Source organism: Agelaius phoeniceus, chromosome 13 (assembly GCF_051311805.1).
Source record: "Agelaius phoeniceus isolate bAgePho1 chromosome 13, bAgePho1.hap1, whole genome shotgun sequence".
NCBI classification, from domain to species: domain Eukaryota; kingdom Metazoa; phylum Chordata; class Aves; order Passeriformes; family Icteridae; genus Agelaius; species Agelaius phoeniceus.
This window is the reverse complement of record NC_135277.1, coordinates 9,131,605-9,154,578: the sequence shown is the minus strand read 5'-3', so window position 1 is coordinate 9,154,578 and position 22,974 is coordinate 9,131,605. Positions and strand designations below refer to the sequence as shown.

Here is a 22,974-nt window from a genome sequence, read left to right as displayed (position 1 = left end):
ACAGATTTTAGACTCGTTGAACTGAAAAAAAATGCAAAGAATCAGACTTTAAAAAAATATTATTTTATTTAATAACAAATAGTATTATTTTGTTGCTATAAGTTTTATGGATTCTTGAGCACTTATAAGTGACCTCTTGTTTACCCTATGGAAACCAGCCCTGCTGCCTATGCAAGTAAATCTGTGGAATAAGTAATCTTTTAAATATGAAACCTCAATTTCCTTAGTTGATGGGACAAGCTCAGCACTTAGGAAAGCACATCACCAGTGTGTACCCTTGCTGGAAAACAATCCACTGGAGCTTTGTTATACAACATTCAAACATCCTGGCGAGTTGACAGTAATTTGCAATAAACACTGCATGTAAACAATTACCTGTGACTTGTTACACTTGTTTGTACAGGCAGCTGGCTAAACAGATCTGGGTGCACTTGTCTGTCCCTGTCACACCTGATACTGGAAAACAATTGCTTGTTATATGATTACTCTGAAAAAATCAGGGTTTTGTACCTGACAGCTGGCAAAGACTCAGTATGGATGCTTACAGACGGAAAAGTGCCAGAGCAATCAAATGTGATGGTGGTGTTTTTATGACAACGGTGAGGCCACTTTCACGTCTAATCCTCCCATCAAGGGAGGAGGTCTTTGTGACAGAGTACTTGACAAAAAAACCCCACTTTTGGTGGTTGAAGGGTCCTGTGCTGGTAGAGGTGAAAGAAAGTAATTTGGTCATACAAGGTCCAAGAAGAGGCAGAGGTGCTTTATTTTCCAGTGGTTTAGCAAGGCGGAGTAAGATGCCGGTGATGTTACGCTGGAGCAGCTGTGCGGGAGGCGTTCACACCCTTCGGGCTCTTTACGAGCGGACCGCGGTGTCAGGGCGCTCCGGCCGGCACCGGGACACGGCTGCGCTCGGGTCACGGCCCTCACCCCGCGCCCGGGGCGCGCCGACCCGGGCTGGGCGGGGCCGCGGCTCCCGCCGGGGCTGCAGCGCCCGCGGGGCGGAACGGGAAGCGCCTCCGCCGGCGCAGCACGGGCTCGGGGCGGCGGGGCGGGCTGAGGGCCCGGGCGGAGCGGGCTGTGAGGGCCCGGGCGGAGCGGGCCGTGAGGGATCAGCCCGTCCCGCCCCGGCCGCGGCCCCGCGCGGGCGCACTGCGCGCGCCGGGGGAGGGAGGGAAGGAGGGGCGCGCAGGCGCGGGGCGCGCGCCGGGCGGGGCCGCGCGGGAGCCGGCGGGGGGTTCCGCGCGCCCGCGGCCGCCGCCCGCGGGGCCGGTGAAGGGGCGGCGGCGCTGCCGGCGCGGGGTCGGGGCCGGTGCGGGGGCGGTGCCGGGGGCTCTGCGGCGCTGCCGGCGAGCGGCGGCGCTGCCGCTCCCGAACCCGACGGCGCACAAAGGGCACCCCCCCACACCCCGAACCAACCCCCCCGCCGCAAAAACGCACCCCAAGCGCGGCCCCCTCCGCCGGCGCTCAGGTGGGGCTGGCGGCGGGCGCTCGGGGGCGCGGGGCTTGGGGGGGGTGGGGGGAGCGGCGGCCGGCGGGCCGGGGCCCGGCATTGTTCGGCAGCCGACAACAAAGAGCGGGGCCGGGCCGGGCCGGGCCGGGGGGGGCAGCGCCGGCCCCTCCGCGCCGCCCCGGCCAATCGCGGCGCGCGGCGGCGGCGCGCGGTGACTGCGAGCGGCGCTTACGCTGCGGCGCCCGGCGCGGCCCCCGCTCCCCGCCCCGCGCCCGCCCGCCTCTCCAGAGCCGTCTGGCTGCAGCAGAGCCTCAGACAGAGGAGGGGAGAGGAGGAAAAAAAAAACGCTGAGTGAGTGGAGTGGAGCCTGGGAGGGGCTCCTTAAAGAAACGCTGCCGCCGCTTGGCATTGTGGCCGGCGAGGAACTCGAGGGGGGGAAGCCATCGGAGCTCCTCTCGCTTATCCTCTTCCCACCCCCCCCACCCCACCCCCAGCCGACAAAAAAAAAAAAAAAAGGAAAAAAAAAAAAGCCAACCGAAAAAACCTCGGGGGGGAGTCGTGGGGGGGGTCCTGAGAACATCTTATAAACCGGATTGCACTGAGAGGAGGAAAAAAAAAAGCAAAAAAGATACAAAATATACAAGCAAAAGGCAACAATTCCCCGGTCTCCAGCAGTCGCCCACCCTCCCTTCCCTTCTCTCCTGCTGGCCATCTGCCTTGGGTTCTCCTTTGTGTCTGATCTCTTACTACTGAGCCGAGCGCAGGCGGAGGGTGCACCACACACAGGGACTATGCCCAGCTCGCTTTTTGCAGACATGGAGAGGAACGGGAGCGGCGGCGGCGGCGGTGGTGGTGGTGGTGGCGGGGGAGAGACCCTGGATGACCAAAGAGCCCTTCAGATCGCCCTGGATCAGCTCTCCCTGCTGGGGCTGGACAACGACGAGACGGGCTCCATTTACGACAACGAGCCTCGGAAAAAGAGCGTGAACATGACTGAATGCGTGCCGGTGCCCAGCTCGGAACATGTCGCTGAGATAGTGGGGAGACAAGGTGGGTGCCTGCATGCGAGGGGGTGTGGGGGCGCGGGTCTCCCCTCCGCGCTGCCGGGCGGGCGGCTCAGATGCGACACTGGCCATTGCCAGGAACGCTGCAGCCGTGCGGCGGTGGCCAGTGCCGGCTTCCCCCAGACAAAGAAAGTGCAGCGGCAGACGTGATGTTTCCGAGGAGTGTTATGCATCAGTTTCGAGATGCACTTTCAGCTGCCGGGTTGGGGAAAAAAAATCAGGAAAATAATAAAAATCTGTCCTTTCCTCCGGCTGCAAAAGTTAAGATTTGCAAGAGGAAACCGGAGGAAAATGGGACCTCGGTGCTTTTCCCCCTCCACCACCCCAAAGTTAGAAATCGTGGATTATTTTTTTTAAGGAAGAGAAATGGAGTGGAGAAGTGGAACAATGGGGTTGGAATAAAGCATCCGCAGTGGGGAATATGGCTCATTCGGTACAGCCTCTGCTCCTCACCTTAAGAACTGATTTTATTTTTCCAAAAGCAAAGTGCTGAGCAGGAATGTGGGCTGGCGGGTGTGTTGATTTGTGAGGGCTGCTTGCATTTTATTTTTTTTTTTTTTTCTGGCGGTGCAGTTTTCCTGCACGCTTTTTTTTTTTTTTAATTTTTTTTTGTCGCTCCTTTTTTTTATTTCCCCCCCCTGTGTTACCGACCCTGTGAACTGCACGTTGGTAGTTTTGGGGCAGTTTGCATGGCAGATGTGTCGGTGGCCACTTGCGATGCCTTTGGGCGTGTGCCAGGGCTGTGGGCTGACATTACTTTATACCGTGACCGAGGCTCCCGGACGAGATGCCAGCGATCACCTGGGGTTGGGGGCAATGTGTTTCGCGGGTGGGTGTGTATTTTTTTCCCCTCCCTAGCTGCACCCAAACAATGGGTTGTAACCGGTTCTCCCCCACCACCTCCCCTTCCTCCCCCTCCCCTTCGCCCTCCATCTCCGCATCTCGTTCCCAGGTTGTAAAATCAAAGCTCTGCGGGCAAAGACCAACACCTACATCAAGACCCCGGTTCGCGGGGAGGAGCCGCTCTTTGTTGTGACGGGCAGAAAGGAAGATGTGGCCATGGCCCGCAGGGAGATCATCTCTGCGGCCGAGCACTTCTCCATGATCCGAGCCTCGCGGAACAAGAACACAGCCCTGAACGGCACCGTTCCCGGCCCCCCGAACCTGCCCGGCCAAACCACCATCCAGGTGCGGGTGCCTTATCGCGTGGTGGGCTTGGTCGTGGGGCCCAAGGGGGCGACCATCAAGCGCATCCAGCAGCAGACGCACACGTACATCGTGACCCCGAGCCGGGACAAGGAGCCGGTCTTTGAGGTGACAGGCATGCCAGAGAACGTGGACCGGGCCCGGGAGGAGATCGAGGCGCACATCGCCATGCGCACCGGCGGCATCATCGAGCTGACGGACGAGAACGACTTCCACGCCAACGGCACGGACGTGGGCTTCGAGCTGAACGGCACGGGCAGCCTCTGGAGCAAGCCCACGCCGCCCAGCATCACACCCACCCCGGGCCGCAAGCCCTTCTGCAACTACCGCAACGACAGCTCCAGCTCGCTGGGCAGCGCCTCCACCGACTCCTACTTCGGGGGCGGCACCGGGGGGGGCGGCAGCGCCCGCCTGGCCGACTACAGCCCCCCGAGCCCGGCGCTGAGCTTCTCGCACAACGGCAACAACAACAACAACAGCGCCAACGGCTACGTGTACGGCGGGGGCGGCGGCGACGTCCTCTCCTCCCCGGACTGCTGCTCCGAGCTGCCCTTCGACTCGCCGCCCGGCTTCGACCTGGCGCCCGCCCCGCCGCCCGGGGCCGCCCTCCTCTGGCCGCAGTTCGAGCGCGGCCCCGCCGCGCCGCCCTCGCCCGCGCCCTCGCCTGCCGCCGCCGCCGCCTTCCCGGGCGCCGCGCCCGCCAATGCCAACCTGGCGCTGCTGGTGAGCGGCCCCCGGCGCGGCGCCGCCCCGCCCCCGGCGCGGCTCTCCCCGCCCCTGCACGGCAGCGCGGCCGGCACCGAGCACCCGCTGGCGCGCCGGGTGCGCAGCGACCCCGGCGGGCGGCTGCTGGCCGCCTCCTACCCGCTGTACGCCAACGGGCTGGGCGCCCACCTGCCCGGGCTGCCCTCCGACTCCTCCGCCTCCTCGTCCTCCTCCTCCAGCTCCTCGTCCAGCTCCTCCTGCTCTTCCTCTGGCGTGCGGCGGAAGGGCAGCCGCGACTGCTCGGTGTGCTTCGAGAGCGAGGTGATCGCGGCGCTGGTGCCCTGCGGCCACAACCTCTTCTGCATGGAGTGCGCCAACCGCATTTGCGAGAAGACGGAGCCGCAGTGCCCCGTGTGCCACAGCGCCGTCACCCAGGCCATCCGCATCTTCTCCTGAGCGCCGCGGGCCGGGGGCACGAACCGGGGGGGCCGGCGGGGCCGGGGCCGCCGCACGCCGAGGGGCGCGGGCAGCGGCCGAGGGAGGGCTGGGGGGTGGTGTGACAGCGGGTGCATGCTATAAATAATAACGGGCGACTCCATTCTAGTGCTAGGCTAGTTTTTACACTGTACTTTAATACGAAGCTTCCAAAACTCCCCTTTTTTTATAAACAAACAAACAGAAAAAAAAAAGAAAAAAAAACAGAAAAAAAAATTGAAAGTAGAAGATGCTTATGATGATGACAATGGTGTGTGGACTGTTAGTAAAACGTGCTGGTAGTTCTAGGATGCTTATTACAAAATAATTAAATCTATGGGTGGATACTTTTCTGAATGTTCTTGAAAGGGCAAGAAGTTCCTGTGAAAAACCATGATACTGCAGCTTTATCAGACTTTTAAAAAGAAAAAAGAAAAAAAAAACCAACAAAACTGTAACATATCTCTTATATATATTAAAAACGTTTAAAGGTTTTAAAGATAAATTGCATTAATACAGATTGAAGTATTTTATTCTTTTTTGACTTGAAAAATTATATTTCATATTGCAAAGATGTTTACAAGTATTTTAATTTAAGTTCAGTGAACTTTTTGTAGCTGGGTTAAATCTTTTTTATTTTAGTATGGCCTTATGGCAAAGAACACTGTATTATTTTAATATCACACAATTGTGAACGGAATTACAAACCATAAAATGTGTAATGCTTTGAACAGTATTCTGTTGGGATGGAGATTTTATAGGTTCAGAAAAAAATCTTTTAAATCTGCTTCACCCAGCATATTTTCTATTCAGTGATATAAAGCATATTTTATTCTATATTATTACAAAAATGGAAATGTATAAACATATGTCAAAAGGAACTGTTGAAGCTTTCTAACATTTGTATAAATAGAATTCAGTGGAAATTACAAAAATTCTGTTGCACCACTATAGTTTTAGTATTTCTATTTTAATACATTTGTTTACCACTTGTTTATGTATATGTAGGTGACGTTACTTGAGCTTAAATGTACTTTACTGAGCAAAGTTTAAAAACAAAGTATATTTTATTTTATGATAAAGGGCCTTTAACCTCATGGTCAAATACTAATATTATATTTGCTGAGACAAGATTTGAAATTGTATCAAGAGTTTTATTTTTCTGACATTTAAAGTTCTACATAATAAAAGTAAAACTTAAGTAATGGTGCTACTTCATGTTTTTTTAAGTATTTCTATATAAATAAAATAAAATATTACAGAAAAAAAGGTACTCTGTGTGGTGATTTGATTTCATGTGCTGAGAGTTTTTTCTGGAATTTTTGTTTCCTGCTTGTATCAGTGAAACATGTTGAGAGTTTAAACTGTGTCATGCTAATGTTGCTGGAACTTGTGCAGGCTTCCAGAATAATCCTGCCAGCTATCATACCTTATAACATGTTTTTAATGAAAAAAATATGAGTTTTTTTAATATGTGTTATATTGCTGGGGTTTTCCACAGCACAACGTGTTATTTTTTTTAAATAATTTCTAGTCATGAAAAGTACTTGGGTTTGTGTGAATTGTTACTTTTGGCAGACAAAGCATAGGAAGTAGGAAACTGAAAAGCAGCTGAAGGAGGGAGCAGGGGAGGCTCCTTTGTTGCCCTGTGCTGATGGAGGCTCTGGTCCCTGCCGTGCCCAGGGACCTCAGGACTGCGTCCCAAACTTGGCACTTCTGGAGCGGAGCAAGGGCTGCAGTGGCCTCCCTGAGTCCTTGACAGTGGTATTTGGCCCGTGTGGCTGGGCTAATTGGTGTTGACAAGCTGATTGGAATAACATATTTACTGCCCTGTAAGGTTGGTTTGGCATTGCTGGTGCCTGCAGTGGCGTTGGGGCGAGGGACGCTGGGCTGAGCCCACGGACACACCAAACAAGCCCTGCAGGACTTGTGCTGCTCGGTGCAGTCCATGGGAGCGAAGTGGCTGTTGGCTGATGCATGTTAGAGCAGATTGCAGAAGGTGCTGCACATCCCTAAATGTTTCTCTAAGAGCTTCCATCACCCTTTTCAGTGGGTGAGAGAAAACAACAAAGGAAACGCAGAGTGTGTAGCATATTTCATTTGCCTTACTTTGTGCTTAGCAGGGTATGGGCAGAGCTGCTCTGCTCTGATCTCCTTTATGGACTCCAGAGCTGCTGGTTGGGTGGGAAGGGGGAGGAGTGAGGATGCGGCAGGGGATGATGGGATCTCTTTGTTTGATTTGATTTGATTTTTGCTTCTTTCATTGAACTGTGGTTGTGGTATCATCCGATTTGTAGAGCTACAATCCCTCACTGAGTGTTGCATCTATCTCAGGAATCTTGGAGGTTTGGATGGGGGCAGAAACCCCCCACCCCAAGGCTGTAGAAAAGAATCCAGAGAGTGGCAGAGAAGATGTGTTTAAGCAGTACAGACACTGAAAAAACCCTTGGCAAAATCAATTGCTTTAGAGATCAGGGAGTTTAAGTCCGTGTGTATATTTTCTTGATGATGGGTGTTTAGGAAATGCTTTCAAGATGCGTCAATCAATTTCTCATGTCTGTGTAAACATCCTGTGCAGCTTTCAGGGAGAAGTTGTGAAAATGACTATAAATAAAAAAGTGAATTTGATCACTTCGTTTGGTTTTCAAGCTTAGTGAAACCAAAAGATAAATAAGATGAACAAAATGTGAAAACTAAAGTCTCCTCCTTTTCTTCCCCATGATGTAAAATCCTGCTGTGTCCCTGGTGTTGGCAGTGGTGCTATGGATGGCTGTGGTGTTATGGATGGCTGTGAGCAGCCTCTGGAGAACACCCCCTGGCCAGCAGCTCAGGAATGCCCTGGCCTGGGCTGCCCAGCCTGTCAGTAAATCCCTCATTGTCCATGGTCATCTTGCAGGACTTGCTGTTTCTTTACCAGGTGGTGGCAGAAACAAAGGCAATCCCCTCTTGCTCCATGGCTCTGGCTGCCTTTTCTGCCTCTGCACGCTGTTTGAGCCCCTTTACGTGCTCCATGTGCATGTTGTCTCGAGAGGGACAGAGGGGCTGTAGTGCCTTAAAAACTGGTTGTGTTCACTCCTCTTTGGGAATTATTTTGCCTGCAGAGGAACCAGTCTGGGTTACTCTTGCTTTGTCATCCAATGAGGGCCTTATGCCCAGCCTTTCAAACGTGATGCCCTGTGGTGGTGGCAGAGCCAGGGGGCTCAGCAGCATTCACCCACCTCAGGCACCTCCACTGCCTGGACCCTCCACTGCTGGCAGGGCTGGTGCATCCCCTCTGTCTGTTGGAGGGTGTTTCAGGGTGTGCTGGCACATGTGGTGTCCATCCTGCCAGGTCTCATTGCTTGCTGGGTTGCCCTGGTGTGCCCTGAGCCCAGATCTGCTGCCAGAGTGGGGTGTAAATCCCCCATCCTTGGCCAGCAGAGATGAGCTCACGGGAGCAGGGCCGGTGTGGGGAGGAACGTGCAGGCTGCCCATGTGCTCTGCCCTGGATTTATGCTGTAGGTCAGTCCCTCAGAGTGCAGAGGCCATAAATCAGTGCAGAATTTGTCCCAGGGTCGGGAGCCATATGGTGTGCTGGAGCAGGAGAGGAAGAGGGATGCCCACACTGAAGGAGAATAAAGGCCTGTGTTCGGGGCCAGAATATTTCAAAGCCTGAGAAAGGGGCAAAGTTCAGTTTCTAATTGAGTGCTTTGAAATATATAGATGTATATGGTCAATGTTTATCTTCCAGAACAAAGCTCACTCTGTTTGTCCAGTGGTTGTGTGCCTGGGATCTGTTCCTGGGGGTGTCCAGCCTAGGGCTCCTGGGTGCTCTGGGGCTCTGGGGGTGTGGGTGCCCCTGGCACGTGCCAGCAGCCTGGCCCTGCTGGCCCAGCCCCTGCTTGGAGGCACTGGTGAGGACCTGCACGTTTGTGGGAGTTTCCTGGCTTTCCCAACACATTTGTATGGTTCCCAGTGCATGTACACATCATTATCTCAAACCAGAGTACATTTACATATGTAAGAATTATTATAGACAAAGTCCTAAGTTTAATTATTCCTCTGTCCATATCTTGTACTTCACAGAATTTGCATAACAATCAGACATCAAAGCCAGAACCCTTTACTGGAAGAGAGGTCTTTCTGCTATATTATTTTAATAAAATAAATCATAATGATCAATTAAACCTAAATTTACTCTTTAGATTTTTTTCCTGCGAATCTATTGAAATGCGAGTTAAAAGCAAACTTTAAATTTAGCAATAAGAATCTAACACAGTAAGGTATTTAAATTGCTTTTTGTTTGATATTTCTCACTCCTCTCTGCCAACCCCATCACCCATCTCTTTTCCTCCACTCTCCTTGTCTTGCCTTTTGGAAGTTGAAATGGTTCTTTGCTGTCACTGAAGTGAATGTGGGTTCTGCTGCTGGAAGAGCAGGCAGGTGAGTATTGCATTTAATTGATCTAGAAATAGCAAAAAGGAATTATTCACCCTGCCTCTGCTTATTTGTGTTTCCTGTAACTCGAGTTGTCTCTCGAGTGGAGGTGATTTAATTAGAGAACAAAGACTATTTTAAATCTAAGCTAGGCAAGGGAGGCTTCAGTCTGTATAATCATTTGCCTTTCTGGTTTACCTGTTTATGACAGTCTACCTGGAAGTGCCGAAGGACCTGAGTTTGCAGGTGAATGTGTGCTCTGCCCAAAGGTGAGTGATGTGGAAGGCACTCCTGACTCCTGTGCTCTCCTGCTTCATACTCAGGAAACATAAAGTGTTACATATAAATGTGATCAGATATCCAATATGTACTTGTGTACACAACTGACTGCATAAAATCATCCAGAGAAATCATCAATTAGAAAGTATTTCCCTTCTTAGTGCATTGGTGTTAGCAGAAACTTGCTGTAATCATGGAAAAACTTGTATTGCAGTTTTATTACTTAATGGTAGGGTTTTTAATGAAGCTTTCACAGTTGGATATATGAAATAATTATATCTCATCTAAGTTTTAACTTTGATTAAAAAGCAAAAAGCTTATTTGGTATTAGTGAGATAGGTTCTATCGTGATGTGCTTCTCCTGTGCTGTATCAAGCACTTGGTGTATGGATTATTCTTTAATGTTATCTGTGCAGATAGAGCACATGCAGCTCTGACTGTGCCCCAGGTATATACATGCATGCATGTACAATACTGGGAGCACCACAGAGCCCTGATCTTGTAAGATTTGTGCAGTCTTGGGAAATAGCATCTATCATGAGAAATTGAATTTGTGTCCTTAAGGACTATCAGGTGGGGATGTGGCTACAGAAGCCATGAGTATCTGCCCTGGGTTGCATTTTTCTGAGTTTAGGGCTCTGTGAAATAGTAGAATTCAGTTCCCCTCATAAAGTAAACTGGCAAGTAAGGTTTGTTTGCATATATACACTTATCCAGGGCACACAGGTAGTATTTCTCCCTAATGTGGGTTTCATGGTTCTTTTTGTTAGGGATTTTTTTTTGCCCTGTCTTTTGCAACAACTTATAGCTCTCCACTGTTAAGATTATTGTTTAGGAAAATCAGTCAGTTATAAATGAAAGTTAAATACTTTTATATTAAGTGCATCTTATACCTCTGCCATGGCAAATACGATTGATTAGCTGTCTTGAGAAATTTATAACCTTTGATAAGATTGCAGCAAGAGAAGTGCTTTGTAAGTTTTCAGTAGAGAATGGAAAGAGACTTTTGATGTTCCTCATTACTGGTTTTCCACTTGTGATGGAGATAAAATACAGTAAAGTGCTTTTTCCTCTTATGTATGAGGGCTCTTCTGCCTTTCATACCTGGTAGAATTGTGTGGTCCACTTTGTATTAGTATGAATGGCAATTGCCTTGTAAATGTGGTGGCCATTAATGGGTGAATAGTCTGTCATCTCTTATTTTGTCCTTTGTCTTTATGTTTTATTCACTTTTACCCTCTACAAAAGAGCTTTAATTTAGACCTCAAACAACAGTAGCAGTGCTTCAGTTCATTATAGACCTAGTGGCAGTTTTATTTCATTTTGATGTTCTTTATATTTTGATGGGTGTACAAAACAGTAGAAGCCATTTTAATCAAAAGAAAATTTCAATGAGAGCATGACCTGTAAACAGTGGTTTTGTAAGTCACAAAAGTTTCTGTTACACATTTGGAAATTATTTCCATGATTTAACTGCAAAGGGCAAGTAAATCACCCCCCTCTAAGAGTTAGAAAAAGGAGTGTTTTTCAGGATCTTTAGTTCTTTAACTGACTCATTGTATCATCTCAGCTAATTAATTTCACCTTTTCTATGCTTCAGGATTTCCATCTGTGAATGAACTAATGACACCTACTTACAGGCAGCATTGTGAAGATTAATGAATTGACATTATTGAAGTATCCTGAGGTAGAAGTCCTGATGTAAGTACAAAGTACTATTACTGATGCTTCCTAATTAATCAGTCCACAATCCAGCCTGTGGAATCACATTGGTCTACAGCAAACAAACACTGGATTGTATTTGCAATCTGTGGGTGGGGTTTTTTCCCAGATATCCGGTTTTAAATGTTATTTGAACCACCTTTTTTGGTGAGTGTAGGAATCTCCCACCCTCCCGCCGCGCTAGAGGTGAGATGGGCTTGTTTGAGGAGAAACAGGTGATCCAATGATACATGTATCAGCCTGGAAGGTTTTACTGTGGATACAGAAAAGCAACTTCAGCCTGGGATTTTCTTGCCTCCTCTGGTGCAACATTAGTAACACTTTAGGCATGCTGTCCTTTAAAATGGGGATGAAAATGTTAGTGTTACCAGGACCATCCAGAGTCCCAGCAGGGGCTGGATGTTCCTGCAGGTGAAGGTGGGTGGGAGGAGTGATGCTGTGCACCAGGAAATGTCAGAAGGGAATTGATGCTGTGAAATTGTTCACAATTTATGCGGATAACAAGGTCCATTCTTACTCCTCATGGCTGGGCTGCTGCTTCCATACAGATATGGTTATATCTGTGCAAGTCTTATACTACATGTTTAAAATTGAAAAAATAATTTAAAAAAAAGCTAGTTGAATTTGTCTGAGCCTTGCCCTAATTAAATAGTATGAAACATGTACCTAAATTCTCACAACTTTGAGTACATAGTTGACAAAAGAGGTGAATGCAGTTGCTGCCTGTTTCAATTTCCAGAGACTGGTCACATTCCTAAATGTCTTCATACACTCCTTGTTGGAAATTGAAGTCACAAGATTTTTTTTTTGAGTTATTTGTAACTGTTACACAAGTGCAGACAGGGAGGTTTAAAGTTTCACAAACATTTGTATTTCTTTCTAGTTATGTCACTTCTTTAAAAAGAAGAGTCTATCACGTGCAATTATGAAACTGCTTCACGTTTGACACAGTTGAAGATGTTTTCAGGCCACAAAAATGAAATTTTCTATGACTAATTTAAATTAAAACCCCACTCTGGCAGAACATGTCCTCAATCTTTGGAGTCACATGGTTCTTGGAAAGCTCTTCCTTGGCTGTGCAGGAGGTCAGACTTTTAAGGAGAGAGTCTGTGCATAAATGTGCAGTGCTGCTAATGAGAGGAATTTCACACTTCTCCCCTCTGCCTCAAGCTCTGTGTTCATCCTGCTGCCTGCTGCCTCTGAAGCCTTTGGAATTAGATGTTATAATGAGTGCTGGGCCATCACTGAGCCGGTGCAGCCCATGCTGGAGCTCTAGCTGGGGACATGGCTTCCAGGAGGTAGGGTCACCCACTCTGCAAAAACTAGTAGTACTTAAAAGTGAGGTCTCCTGTTTGTTTCTGAGAGCATCTCAGCTCTGTGGCTGCCCTTCCTCTCCCCAGTGGTGATTTTCAAGCCAAACAGCCCTTTCATCATTGCTCTGGCTTAGCAGCAAAGTTGTCTGTTGATAATAGCAGGCTTCACTTCTTCCCCAGCTAACTGGTAGTCAGGCAGCCAAAGAATGGCCTATCCAAAATTAGGATATGCTCAATGCACTATCCGCTGGTGTTGTTCCCATCAGCCTAATTACATGACTTTTGGGTCAGACAATGTCTCATTGTGTGGCCCTTGGCAGCTAGGGGATGCCTAATGCTGCATGAATGTCTGATGTGGAGTTTGATGGCTATGACCGAGGCTGCAGCTCCTCACTGGAATTGAAAACATCCGTGGAGTTTCCATAGAAAACCAGGTCAATGGTGCAGCCATATAGCATTAGCCCCAGGGAAAGCCATTGCTTGCTTGTTGCCCGTACAAATCTGTGCAGGGTGGGCAGTTCATGGTGCATTTCTCTTTCAGGTAAATGACAGTTAAGGAGTCAGATTGATTTAGTCTTTAGTGACCTAATTCAGAATCCTAATTTATGGCAAGCACCATCCCACGTCCATTTATCTCTATCTTTTCTTCTATTTTATGCATTTAAGAACAATTGTGAAGTATCTTATGAACACTGCAAGCACAATGAAGATGGCTTTGTACCCATAAGTTTAAAAAAAGTAATTTTATATTTTCTTTGACTGCAAAAATTTTAGGTAGAACTACCCTATCTTTTTGCTTCCTGTAAAAGCCTGCCTTTTTTACAGGCAAAAGCAAGGTATGAATGTAAAACACAATTCATTGTAGATGAAGGCTGTAATATGCTTGTTCATTTCAAAGGAGAATGTATAACTAATTACATTTTAATTGAATCTCTAACGTCAACAGCTGTTTTTAAAGGATCTTTTAAAGCTACATTTATTTTTAGTATTTAGTATAAGATTGTCTTTCTTTGCACACATCTCTCTTCATGCATTATTGCCCTTTAGAAAGTTTCCCTTCTTTTAAAGTATCAGTTAACGCTAGCATACATTAAAGACTAAGCTGGTAAAACTTGGTTTTAAGATGCTTGGTGTGACTTTTTTGTGTGGAGAGGAAAAAAAATATGACACCACCAAAAAGCACTTTGTTCTCTTTTTCTCCCAGAAGTAAGAGGTTCCAGTTGCAGCCCAAAGTGCCAAGGCCAGTTCTCAGCTGCTGGTGGTTTACTGATGGTTGGCTGGCTGTTATCAGTTCCTCCACAAGGCAGCTGCTAATCACAATAAATAGCAAAACTATCTCTTTAGTCGAGGGAGCTACACTGATTTAGTCCTTCTCTGATAGAGCAACAGCAGCATCTGTGAGTATCCTTTAACTTAGAGGGATCAAAAAACAACTAACTGCTGTTCATGTGAAAAAACTTTGTTAAACTTAGGGGTTTACGTATCAGGGCTTGGTTCTGTTGATTTCCTGGGACGTGAGTTAAAGTTAAACCCGCTCCCCAACACCTTCTCTCTGCTTTCACCAGAGGGGTTTGTTCATGTCCCAGAGGGTTTGCAGGAAATCTGTGTCTTGCTGGTCATGAGCAGCTCTTTCCCTACACATGCTGGGATTCCCGCAGCTATGGAATTTACCCAGAGAGAAGATACCCACCTCTCCTCTTGAGAACTGGATATTTTTGTATGGTTCAGAGTCTTAAGCACTCCAGAAATGGAGGGAATTATCTGAGAGATGATTGCTGTATTGCTGTGCAGGAATATGTAGCTAATATCTGTTTACTGTTTTCTGTATAATTCTACAAATTCTGCTCTATTTTTCTGTAAACATCAAAGCCTAGTAATCATCAGAGCCCTGTGTTGGTTTTGGAAGGTAGTTTCATTAGAGATTGAAATGGCAGTGTAGTTGCTAAAATTTCATAAGCAATAAATAAAAATTCATTATTTCTTGCAGAAAACTATGCAGTAGGCTCAGAAAGACTTGACATCTGAGGCTAGGATGGTAATGGATGTAGTGGCAGTAAAATAATTGCAAATCAGGAAAACCGGTGAATCTTCTAGTTAACACCTGCAAATGCATGGTGATTATGTTTTCACCAGTAAATGGAGATTTGTGAAACCTGTGATTTGCAAGAGCAAAGTTGACCCCTTGTATTTTAGTGTTAAATCTCTCTTGTCTCCTTATAAGTGCACTGCTTCTAATTTTGATTTTGTTAGGCAAGTGTAAATCACAGTTAACACTGGTGACATTGCTGTAATTGCAAATATCTGGAGTCAGTGTATTTGAGAGAAAATTAGACCAGTTTGGTCAGACTCTTTGGAGGGGGAATCTCTGAAAGCAGAATAAATTCATTAAAATGATAGGAGCTATCCCTATCCTGATGCTGCTGTAAATGAGAGCTGAATCTGACCAGCTTAGCACAGCAGCCTAAATAGGATTTTTAATGAAGCATGCACCAGCTCTTACATAAAAAGAGCTTCTTTTGTTTCAATAGTGTACAGCAGACTGAAATACCAAGATGTGTGGTGTTCCTTCAGCACTCCAATGTCCACTTCAGCCTTTCCTGGAACAGCTCAAACCATTTTAATGCACTGATGGGGCAACTGAGACTAAAAATGATCCTTGGGGAGTTTGATTTAGCTCTTAGACAGTCTTGGCTTGATGTATTATGTTCCTGTGAAGGTAAGTTAAATGCCATTAAAACATGTTTAAAATTCTGGATTGGAGAGCTCAATAGAAATGTGAAGCACCTTGTTATGTTAGATGCTGTGGAATTAGCACCATGGTTTATCCTAGCATTCAGCAATAATTTTTCTGTGCTGGGGCAGAAAAACAGATCCAGTAAGGAATGTGCCACAGCTGGGCTGATGGAGGCTGCAGTGAAACAGCATTTTGATTTGTTGTGTTCTCAGAACTTTGCTTAATGTGTTACTATTTCTTCTTGTTAGAGCTGATTGAATCACATAAAACTGAATTCCAGGAGCTGAATAGCTACATGGCTTGGTATTAGGAGACATACCCATCACTCCAGGATTGCTTTTCTGGTGTCAACAGCCTGTGCTGAATACCAACAGCACCCAGGGATGTTCTTCTGTATGGCTGGGAAAATGCACAACACTTTGTGCAAAATAAACATGTCTTGTATGCTGAGTTGTTGAAAAGTTGTGTAACTTGCCTGGTGTCATTTTCAGTAATATTTGCCAGTGGACTCTATATACTGACTCTTAGACCTACTGTCATGTTGGATTACCATTTCTATCAGATAAAGCAGTTTTTATCTGTGTGTTTTCATTGGTAACACTTGTTCAGCTCCTGTGTGGTCTTTTATCCAACCTCTCTCTTGCCTTTCCCCTCTCAGTTCAGGGCTGTGTGCAGATGGGCTGTGCAGAGGGACACTGAGGGTTTGCCCTGCTGCACTGAAACTCTTGGAGTATCAAAAGTCATGCCAAGGCATGCTTTCCTCCTGATCTCAGTGGATCCAGGGTTTTCCTGCCACGTACATTTGCTGCCTGGACAGCTAGGAATTGTTTGGTTGCCTGTGTGCTCACACACATGAGGATACATGGAGCAGGTGTGTTGTGTGTGGCTGAGAACACAGGCAACACGTGTTGCTTCTGTCAGAAACATGCTTTTCCTGCTCTGAAGGCTATTCAGGTTATCTGTGTATAATATCATGAGCTGGAAGAGAAAGGGAATCTGTGCCCTTTGAAGAATCTCCTCCAGTTTCTCTTCTGTCTCCCTTCAATGTGATACATGTGATCTTCCATGTGATTCACATGTTTTTTATTCATCTCTTTCCCCCACCCTCCTGTTGCTCCAATCTTACAGGCAGTAAGAGTCTGGCTTTGGGCTTGCTGAAGGTTGCAGATTTTCATTTCAATGTGTTACTGGATTTTTTGGCTCTGGAGCAGAAGCCAGCCTGTCTCACAATGGCTCCTCTTTGCATTAGACACTTCCAGGTTAGTAAGTGCACTGATGCACTTATTAAAACCTTGGTTATTTATTCATTTCCTCTCTACTATCTTTAGGTATACACCTGGACTTGGAAATGATCAGTCATGTTTTTTTCATGTTGCCTTGCTCTTTCTGTTCTCTTATATCAGCATGGAAATCCATGGTGTTGGTACTGGAAACACCATTTCCAACCCATTTATCTGTATGAGTTGTCTTTCTGGATTATCTTTTCTGGTGAAAACCTTGAAGATGCCATGGCCTTTCTTTCTTTCCTTCCTGACTCACAAAGATATAGCAAAACTTTCCCAAACCTGGCAAGCAGCTACCTGAGTGTGTTGAGCACTTGCAGGCACAAAGTTAGAAATACAAGTTAGGGAAGAGAACTGGGTAGAATAAAATTTTTGAATCCAGACCTTCCAGTTACACAGTGAGATGTGCTTTATTTCAGAGAAATGAGCATTTGCAAGAGTGTGCCCGGGTGTGCATTTGCAATCACCTGAATCATTTGCTGGTATCTATCTAAACAGGTGTTGCTAAACCTCCTAAATTCAAATAGTTTAATTTTGAGGGAAAACCTACTGGTACAAACCAGTCTGGAGCCACTCTTCTGCATGCAAATGGGAGAAGGGAAGGTTTGTTTAGAAGTACAAATGTAACAGACAGAGGAAAAGGGGGGAAAGGGAAGAAAGGCTGGAAAAGCAACAGAGGGAAAAGCCAAGTTGGGTAAAAAGACTTCCTTGGAGAATTCACATCATTGTGGTGAGTACACTGAGGACCACCAGCACTGCCCTCCAAAAGCTGCTTCATTATTGGAAATGAATGGAAAATCCTCTATCAGATCAGTTGGTTCTTTAGATGGCACAAAACTCAGCACTTTCCATGCTGTAAATTTAATTTGCCTTTTTTTTTTCTTAGCATAAAATTTGATTAGACTCCAGGAAATTCCTTAGAATTTCAGGAGAAGGGATGTGATGCAGTGCTGGGGCACGGCCAAGGTGCATTTTCACAGGTGTTCTGATCATTAATGAGGGGCTGTTCATGATACATGTTATCACCTGGTGAGATAAATGTGATCTGAATCAAGAGGCAGCACAATCACACTTCTGTCAAATTAGCCTGGATGAATGATGCAAAGTTTATGCAGCTTTATGTTTTCAGATCAGTTTTATGCCTGCTGTGGGAGGACAGCTGACAGTGAGCCAGGCAAGGTTAGCAGCTGATCTGGTGTAAAGTCTTCCAGTACAGTCACCCCAATAAAAATTTTTAAAAGAAGTTTGCAAAGGCAAAGTGCATTTGCATTGGCTCAGTGCTCTCCATCCAGTGGTCACAATGTTGTGTAATACCATAAAAGCAGATTTAGCTTCTCTTTAGGTCACCAGCACAGCTCCCTGAGGTTCAATTTTCTAGACCTAAGCAAGGGCTTAGGTGACCCCAGGCTGAGCTCAGCAGGGAGGGGCAGCCTGGCAGGTGCTCTGTGTGTGTGTGTGTGTGCAGAGCCTCATATTGCATCCTAATAGTGATGCTTTTTCAGAAAACTTTATGCAAGTTGTAATTCTGAAAAGCTACCTGCAGATGTTTCCTGCAGGTACAGCAAGCTGGAGAAGAATGAGCTCCCCTGAAATGGCAGGTTAATATCTGAGTTTTTATCAGTGTTGGTTGCATTCCCTGGAGGCAGCTGTTTAAATCTCTGCTGATTTCCAAATGAGTGTTAAGGGCTTCCTCTACCCAGCTCCTTCTTCCCTCTGTGCCTCCTGCAAGAAAGCTCTGACTCCAAAAAAGAGTTGAGGGATTGGATATCCCATGTGGGATCACTGAGCCCAGCATGTTATTCTTTATTCTCTCAAAGATTGAAAGTCATTAAAAGTAAAGATGATGGATAAGTGGTGTTTAATCAAGAGCTGTCTTTAAGTGGGTTCAATTGTGAAGTGGCAAAGGGTTAGAGAGGCTAATTTCCTTGTTATAAATGGGTCCACTTAAATTTGATCATTGGAAAGGGTAATCCATGTTTTGTGGAATAAGGAAACATCAGTGCTATAAAAGCAGACCACTATTTTTCGGTGGTTTTCCCCAATTTTAGTGTTGGGGGGGGGGGTATGTCTCCTTTACATGTGCAAGACAATTTGAAACAAATAGAGAACCTGTAAATACTGGTCCAGCATTTTAACCTCCCTGAGTGTGGGCCTGGTGCCAGGTTTGTCTGTGGCTTCTCCCCTCAGTCAGGATCTGATGGCAGTGTGAGCTGCTGTGATCACCCCCTGCTGCACCAGGGCCTGGTGGGCTCCTCAGAGAAAGGGGCTGCTCTGGAATTGCACCCAAGGTCCTTCCCATGGTGCTCATGATCATTACTGACAGGAGTAACTGAAGAGGCTTCTCAATCATCTGTTGTGCAGCTTTGGTCAAATAATTCTGTATGTCATTGGGCTAAAAGATATTTAACAAAAGGTTTGGAGCAATCCCCCCAAAAAAGCAATAACTGCAAGAGAAATTTCTCCCTACAGTTTCTCCTAGGAAAGCTTACCTAGGTGTGCTTTTGTCACATGGCTGCTCTTGTTCAAACCTGCAGAGGAAAAGGGGAAATTGTGGCCATGGACACACCTGCTTGGAGGTGCCAGTCTTTTCTCTTGGTTAGCTGAGAGCTGGGGAGGACTCCTGGTGACTCCTTTCTCCTGCTTTCCTCATCTTCATGATGATGGATGAAAATGGATACAAAGTAGGCTCACCTGTTAATCTATAGATAAGCTGATGTTTAAACCTCATTTTCTGCTTTCTTTGAAGTGAAAGGAAATCATCCAAACAAGAGATTTGAATTGATTCAGTTGTGTTTTCATTTTCTTTGTGATAAATGTAACTTTCCCCTCTCTGGAGGATGCCTGTCCCTCCTCCCATTGGAGTGAGGCAGCACTGGCATCTGTGCAAACCTCCTTGCTCAGGTTTCCCCACTGGGAGTTTTCCACCCTTGCTGCCCACACTGGCTCTCTAGAAACCACCTTTCTTTCAAAATCCCTCAATTAACTGTGAATGGTGCCAGGAAAGAGGCTGACCCTGTTTCACTTTCTCTGTGCCAGACCTGGTTGCTGGCAGAGGAGCTCTCCATATGGTTCAGCTCTGCCATTTTTCCTGTTCCTCCCAGATAAGCTGACTGACCTGGGAGTCCACTTGGCCCTGGCACAACTGAAGCTGTACATAATCACACAAGGAAAGTAGAAGTGAAAAGCCAGTAGCAGTGTGGTTTCTGGGCCAGGCATTAATTGGGCTGTGGCAGAGCTGATGCCAGGTCCCAGATCTGCTGCAGCCATGGTCTGTAATTTTAGGAGGGTCACTTAATGCCTTGTGTCTGCCTTCCTGGTCTGGCCAAGCAGAGGGAGCAGTGCTCCTGCTTGGTCCCATAGCTTCCTGCCACCCATCCTTTGGGGCAGGGCTGCTCTTTGTGTAAGGGCTGCCCAGCATGACAGGGATCTGATCTTGCTTGAGGTCTGTGCAGTCTCCAGTAATAGTAACACAGACAATCAGTTAACTGACTCAGAAACAAGTACTCAAACAATATGCCTGTGAGCTTTCTCTCTTCATTGGATTTTATTATGATGTGTTCTTTGTTTGATTCACTCTATACCTCTAGGAACATTTATTTAGCTTATTTATGACATTATGGTTTTCTTAGAAAACCAGGGCATAGCTCTGAGTAGTCAGATGGATAATGCCTTTATTCATGTTGTTTCTCATGTAATAATTTTAGCCTCTACAAATACTTACTTCAGGCACTGAATGTATTAAAATTCTTGCAGTAGTTTTTCCTCTCTCAGATAGGATGAAATGCCTTCTCCTGCTGGCTGGATTTGGACCCTCTGCTCAAGCTGTGACAGCCACATTATTCCACACTCAGTGCCACTGTGATTGCCAGACTTCCAGCATGAGTAAGAGAACCTGGTTAATACCAATTGTGTGCACTTTATTTTTCCCTTTCAGAGGTTATATCTGGTTACTGTGTGACTGGAACAATGAGACTAACCTCAGTTTTAGTGTAACAAAGCAGCTATGAGCTTTCTGGGTAAAGTATATTTTGACTGACATACAAGTAGCTGTAGCTTTGCTGCACAATGGAGAAAATGACTTCATTTAACAGCTTTCTGTGCCAAGAAAGAAATAAAACAGTTCTGAGAATGTTGAAGATTTTTTTCCTGTTTTAATTTTAAACCTAAAAGAAAAAGCTGTTGCCATATAAGTCCAAGTCAATGGAATGTATAAATCTTTAAAAAGGTTTCATAAAGTAATAATGATTTTAGTATATGTACCAAATGAGATTAAAGAGCTACATTTGGTTCTAATACAGAGTTTCACATTCAAAAGGACCATCAGTTTCCTGTTTAAAATCTACTTATATTGAACTGAATGGAGTTCAAACATAATGCCATTGTATTTCAGACATTTATCTTAATTTAAAACAGCTGAAAAGCATTAATAGCAGAGCAAGGAGATGCAGAGGTATAAGTGTTCCTCCCTCCCTTCCCTGCTTTTTAAAATAATGAACTCCGATGAAACATGGCCCTGCTTCTGCTGTTCTGCCAGTCTGCAGAGCACAAGGAGCAGGGTGCCAGCCCCCTGAAACCATTACAGGAACATTGCTTTGGAAGGGCTGAAGGACATGAGGGAACCTTCCTTCACCAAACATCCCTTTCCAAACAGCAAAGGGGGGTCAAACAATGATTTATTGGAGCAGTTTTTACCCTGAACATCTTCAGGAGGCATTTGCAGTACAGGCACAGCAAACTGCAACTCCCCAGCCTGAACTTTCCCACCTTGAGGCTTTGATCTTCTCCTTCCCATTGAAAATTCTCCCTCTGCCATGACTGCCTTTAAATACATAACATGGTAAATCATGACACTGTGCATTTTACATGCCTTTTGTATGAATTTCATCTTATCTGCTGTAATTCCACACAGGGTTGCTAATTCTGTGCCAGTCAGGCTGTTCAGAATTATTCAACATCTTGGAGCTCTGAATCATTTTCAATAAAAATCAAAGCTGATTTCTGTTTTCCTGCTTGATGTTGTTTCCCAGGAGGAGATGGTGAGTGAATAAAATGAACGGTAAGGGCATGAGAGGTCAGTTTTAGCACACCAACTAGAAAAATCCTAATGGGGGCTGGGTCAGTCTTGTTTCAGGTGCTGTACAATGACAGAGGAGCCAAGTGCTGCCTCTGGAGGTCTCTAACATAAGAAACCTTTACAATAATTTTCCAGTGAGTTTTCACACTAGAATAAATTACCTCAAAACCCCTCCAGAATGATAAAGGAATCATCCAGTTTGATGTTCCACTTGCATGGGAACACCTTTTCCCCAAAGATGCCTGATATCCCACCAATCAATGTATCTGTCTAGTGGAATAATGTGAGAATGTAGTTTTTATTATCAGGCTCTTCCCAGGGAGCCTGGGCTACTTTGTAGTGCTATATTCCTTGCAGTTCTCAGAATCATGTGCATTAAAGGTTGCTTAACAGCTGGTGAGTCACACAGCTTGTTCTTTGAGCTCGAATGCTCCATTAGGGCACATCCACCAGAGGTATTTTAACCTTTGAAAAAATCAATACAAGTGGCTTAAGCATTCTAGGTTTTAAGGAAAAAAAAGGCAAAACAAACTAACTAAACAGAACAAACTAACAAATAAGAACAAACTGCCTGCATGATGTTTAATAAATTAATCTCTCTTTCAGTGGATGTGTCTTAGGGGTGTAACATTTGCTGGAGAGCAGCACAGTTCTTGTCTAAAAAGTCACTGTGCTTGGGCATCAGACAAAGCTGAGTCTGAGGGGAGTGAAATGTCTTCTGAGTTATAAAAATCTTTGGTTCATTTTCTCAGCATTGCAATGGGGGACAAACAAGGCACTTGGAAGTGTACTCCCTAATTTCACAGGGGAGCTGGTCTTTTTCTTAAACCATGAACTGTATTTACTGCAGATAATTGCAAATATGGCTTATGTGTAGCAATCCACAGTGCTTGACTAAGTAGTCAGAATGAGAGAGGAGTTCTGTGGGCAGTGTGTATTTCCCTCGAGTTTAAATGTACCTGATGTTAAACGAGTTAAACTAGTCCTGCTTTAGCCAAACTTCTTGAGGAAATGAAGTACATGCTCCCACTTCCCTGGTCAGTGCTGGGGCTTCTCCTCTGTGATATAACTTGGTGGAGGAACATTGATTTGAATCAAATTTGACTGTGAGATGAAGGGCTGAAGGATATTGCAGTCCTCCAGATTTCATAAGGAGAAGCAGTCCAGCAGAGGGAAAACAAATCAGTGCTTCCTTTAGGGAGCAACTGCAGAGTTGATTATTAGACACCTGAGGATCCAAGCCTTTGCCATGCA

The 22,974-nt window shown here is 46.1% G+C and overlaps 1 protein-coding gene across 2 annotated transcripts; it reads left to right on the top strand.

The window, feature by feature from the left end:
* Positions 1 to 1,199: 1,199 nt before the first annotated feature.
* Positions 1,200 to 6,112, top strand: MEX3B (mex-3 RNA binding family member B). 2 transcript variants are annotated; one of them, XM_077185415.1, is made up of 3 exons: positions 1,200 to 1,468; positions 2,264 to 2,500; positions 3,467 to 6,112. In XM_077185415.1, exons 2-3 carry the CDS (start codon positions 2,266 to 2,268, stop codon positions 4,879 to 4,881), a joined length of 1,650 nt encoding a protein of 549 aa, XP_077041530.1. In that variant the 5' UTR covers positions 1,200 to 1,468; positions 2,264 to 2,265; the 3' UTR covers positions 4,882 to 6,112. The 2 variants fall into 2 exon arrangements, with proteins under 2 accessions (XP_077041530.1, XP_054498153.1); XM_054642178.2 differs by lacking the exon at positions 1,200 to 1,468 and having other exon boundaries at positions 1,541 to 2,500.
* Positions 6,113 to 22,974: the final 16,862 nt, after the last annotated feature.

Excerpts from the sequence above, each read along its gene's own strand:
- MEX3B (XM_054642178.2), top strand. The coding sequence starts at position 2,242 with ATGCCCAGCTCGCTTTTTGCAGACATGGAGAGGAACGGGAGCGGCGGC. Across the intron at positions 2,501-3,466 it reads TGAGATAGTGGGGAGACAAG|GTTGTAAAATCAAAGCTCTG; the intron begins GTGGGTGCCTGC and ends TCTCGTTCCCAG.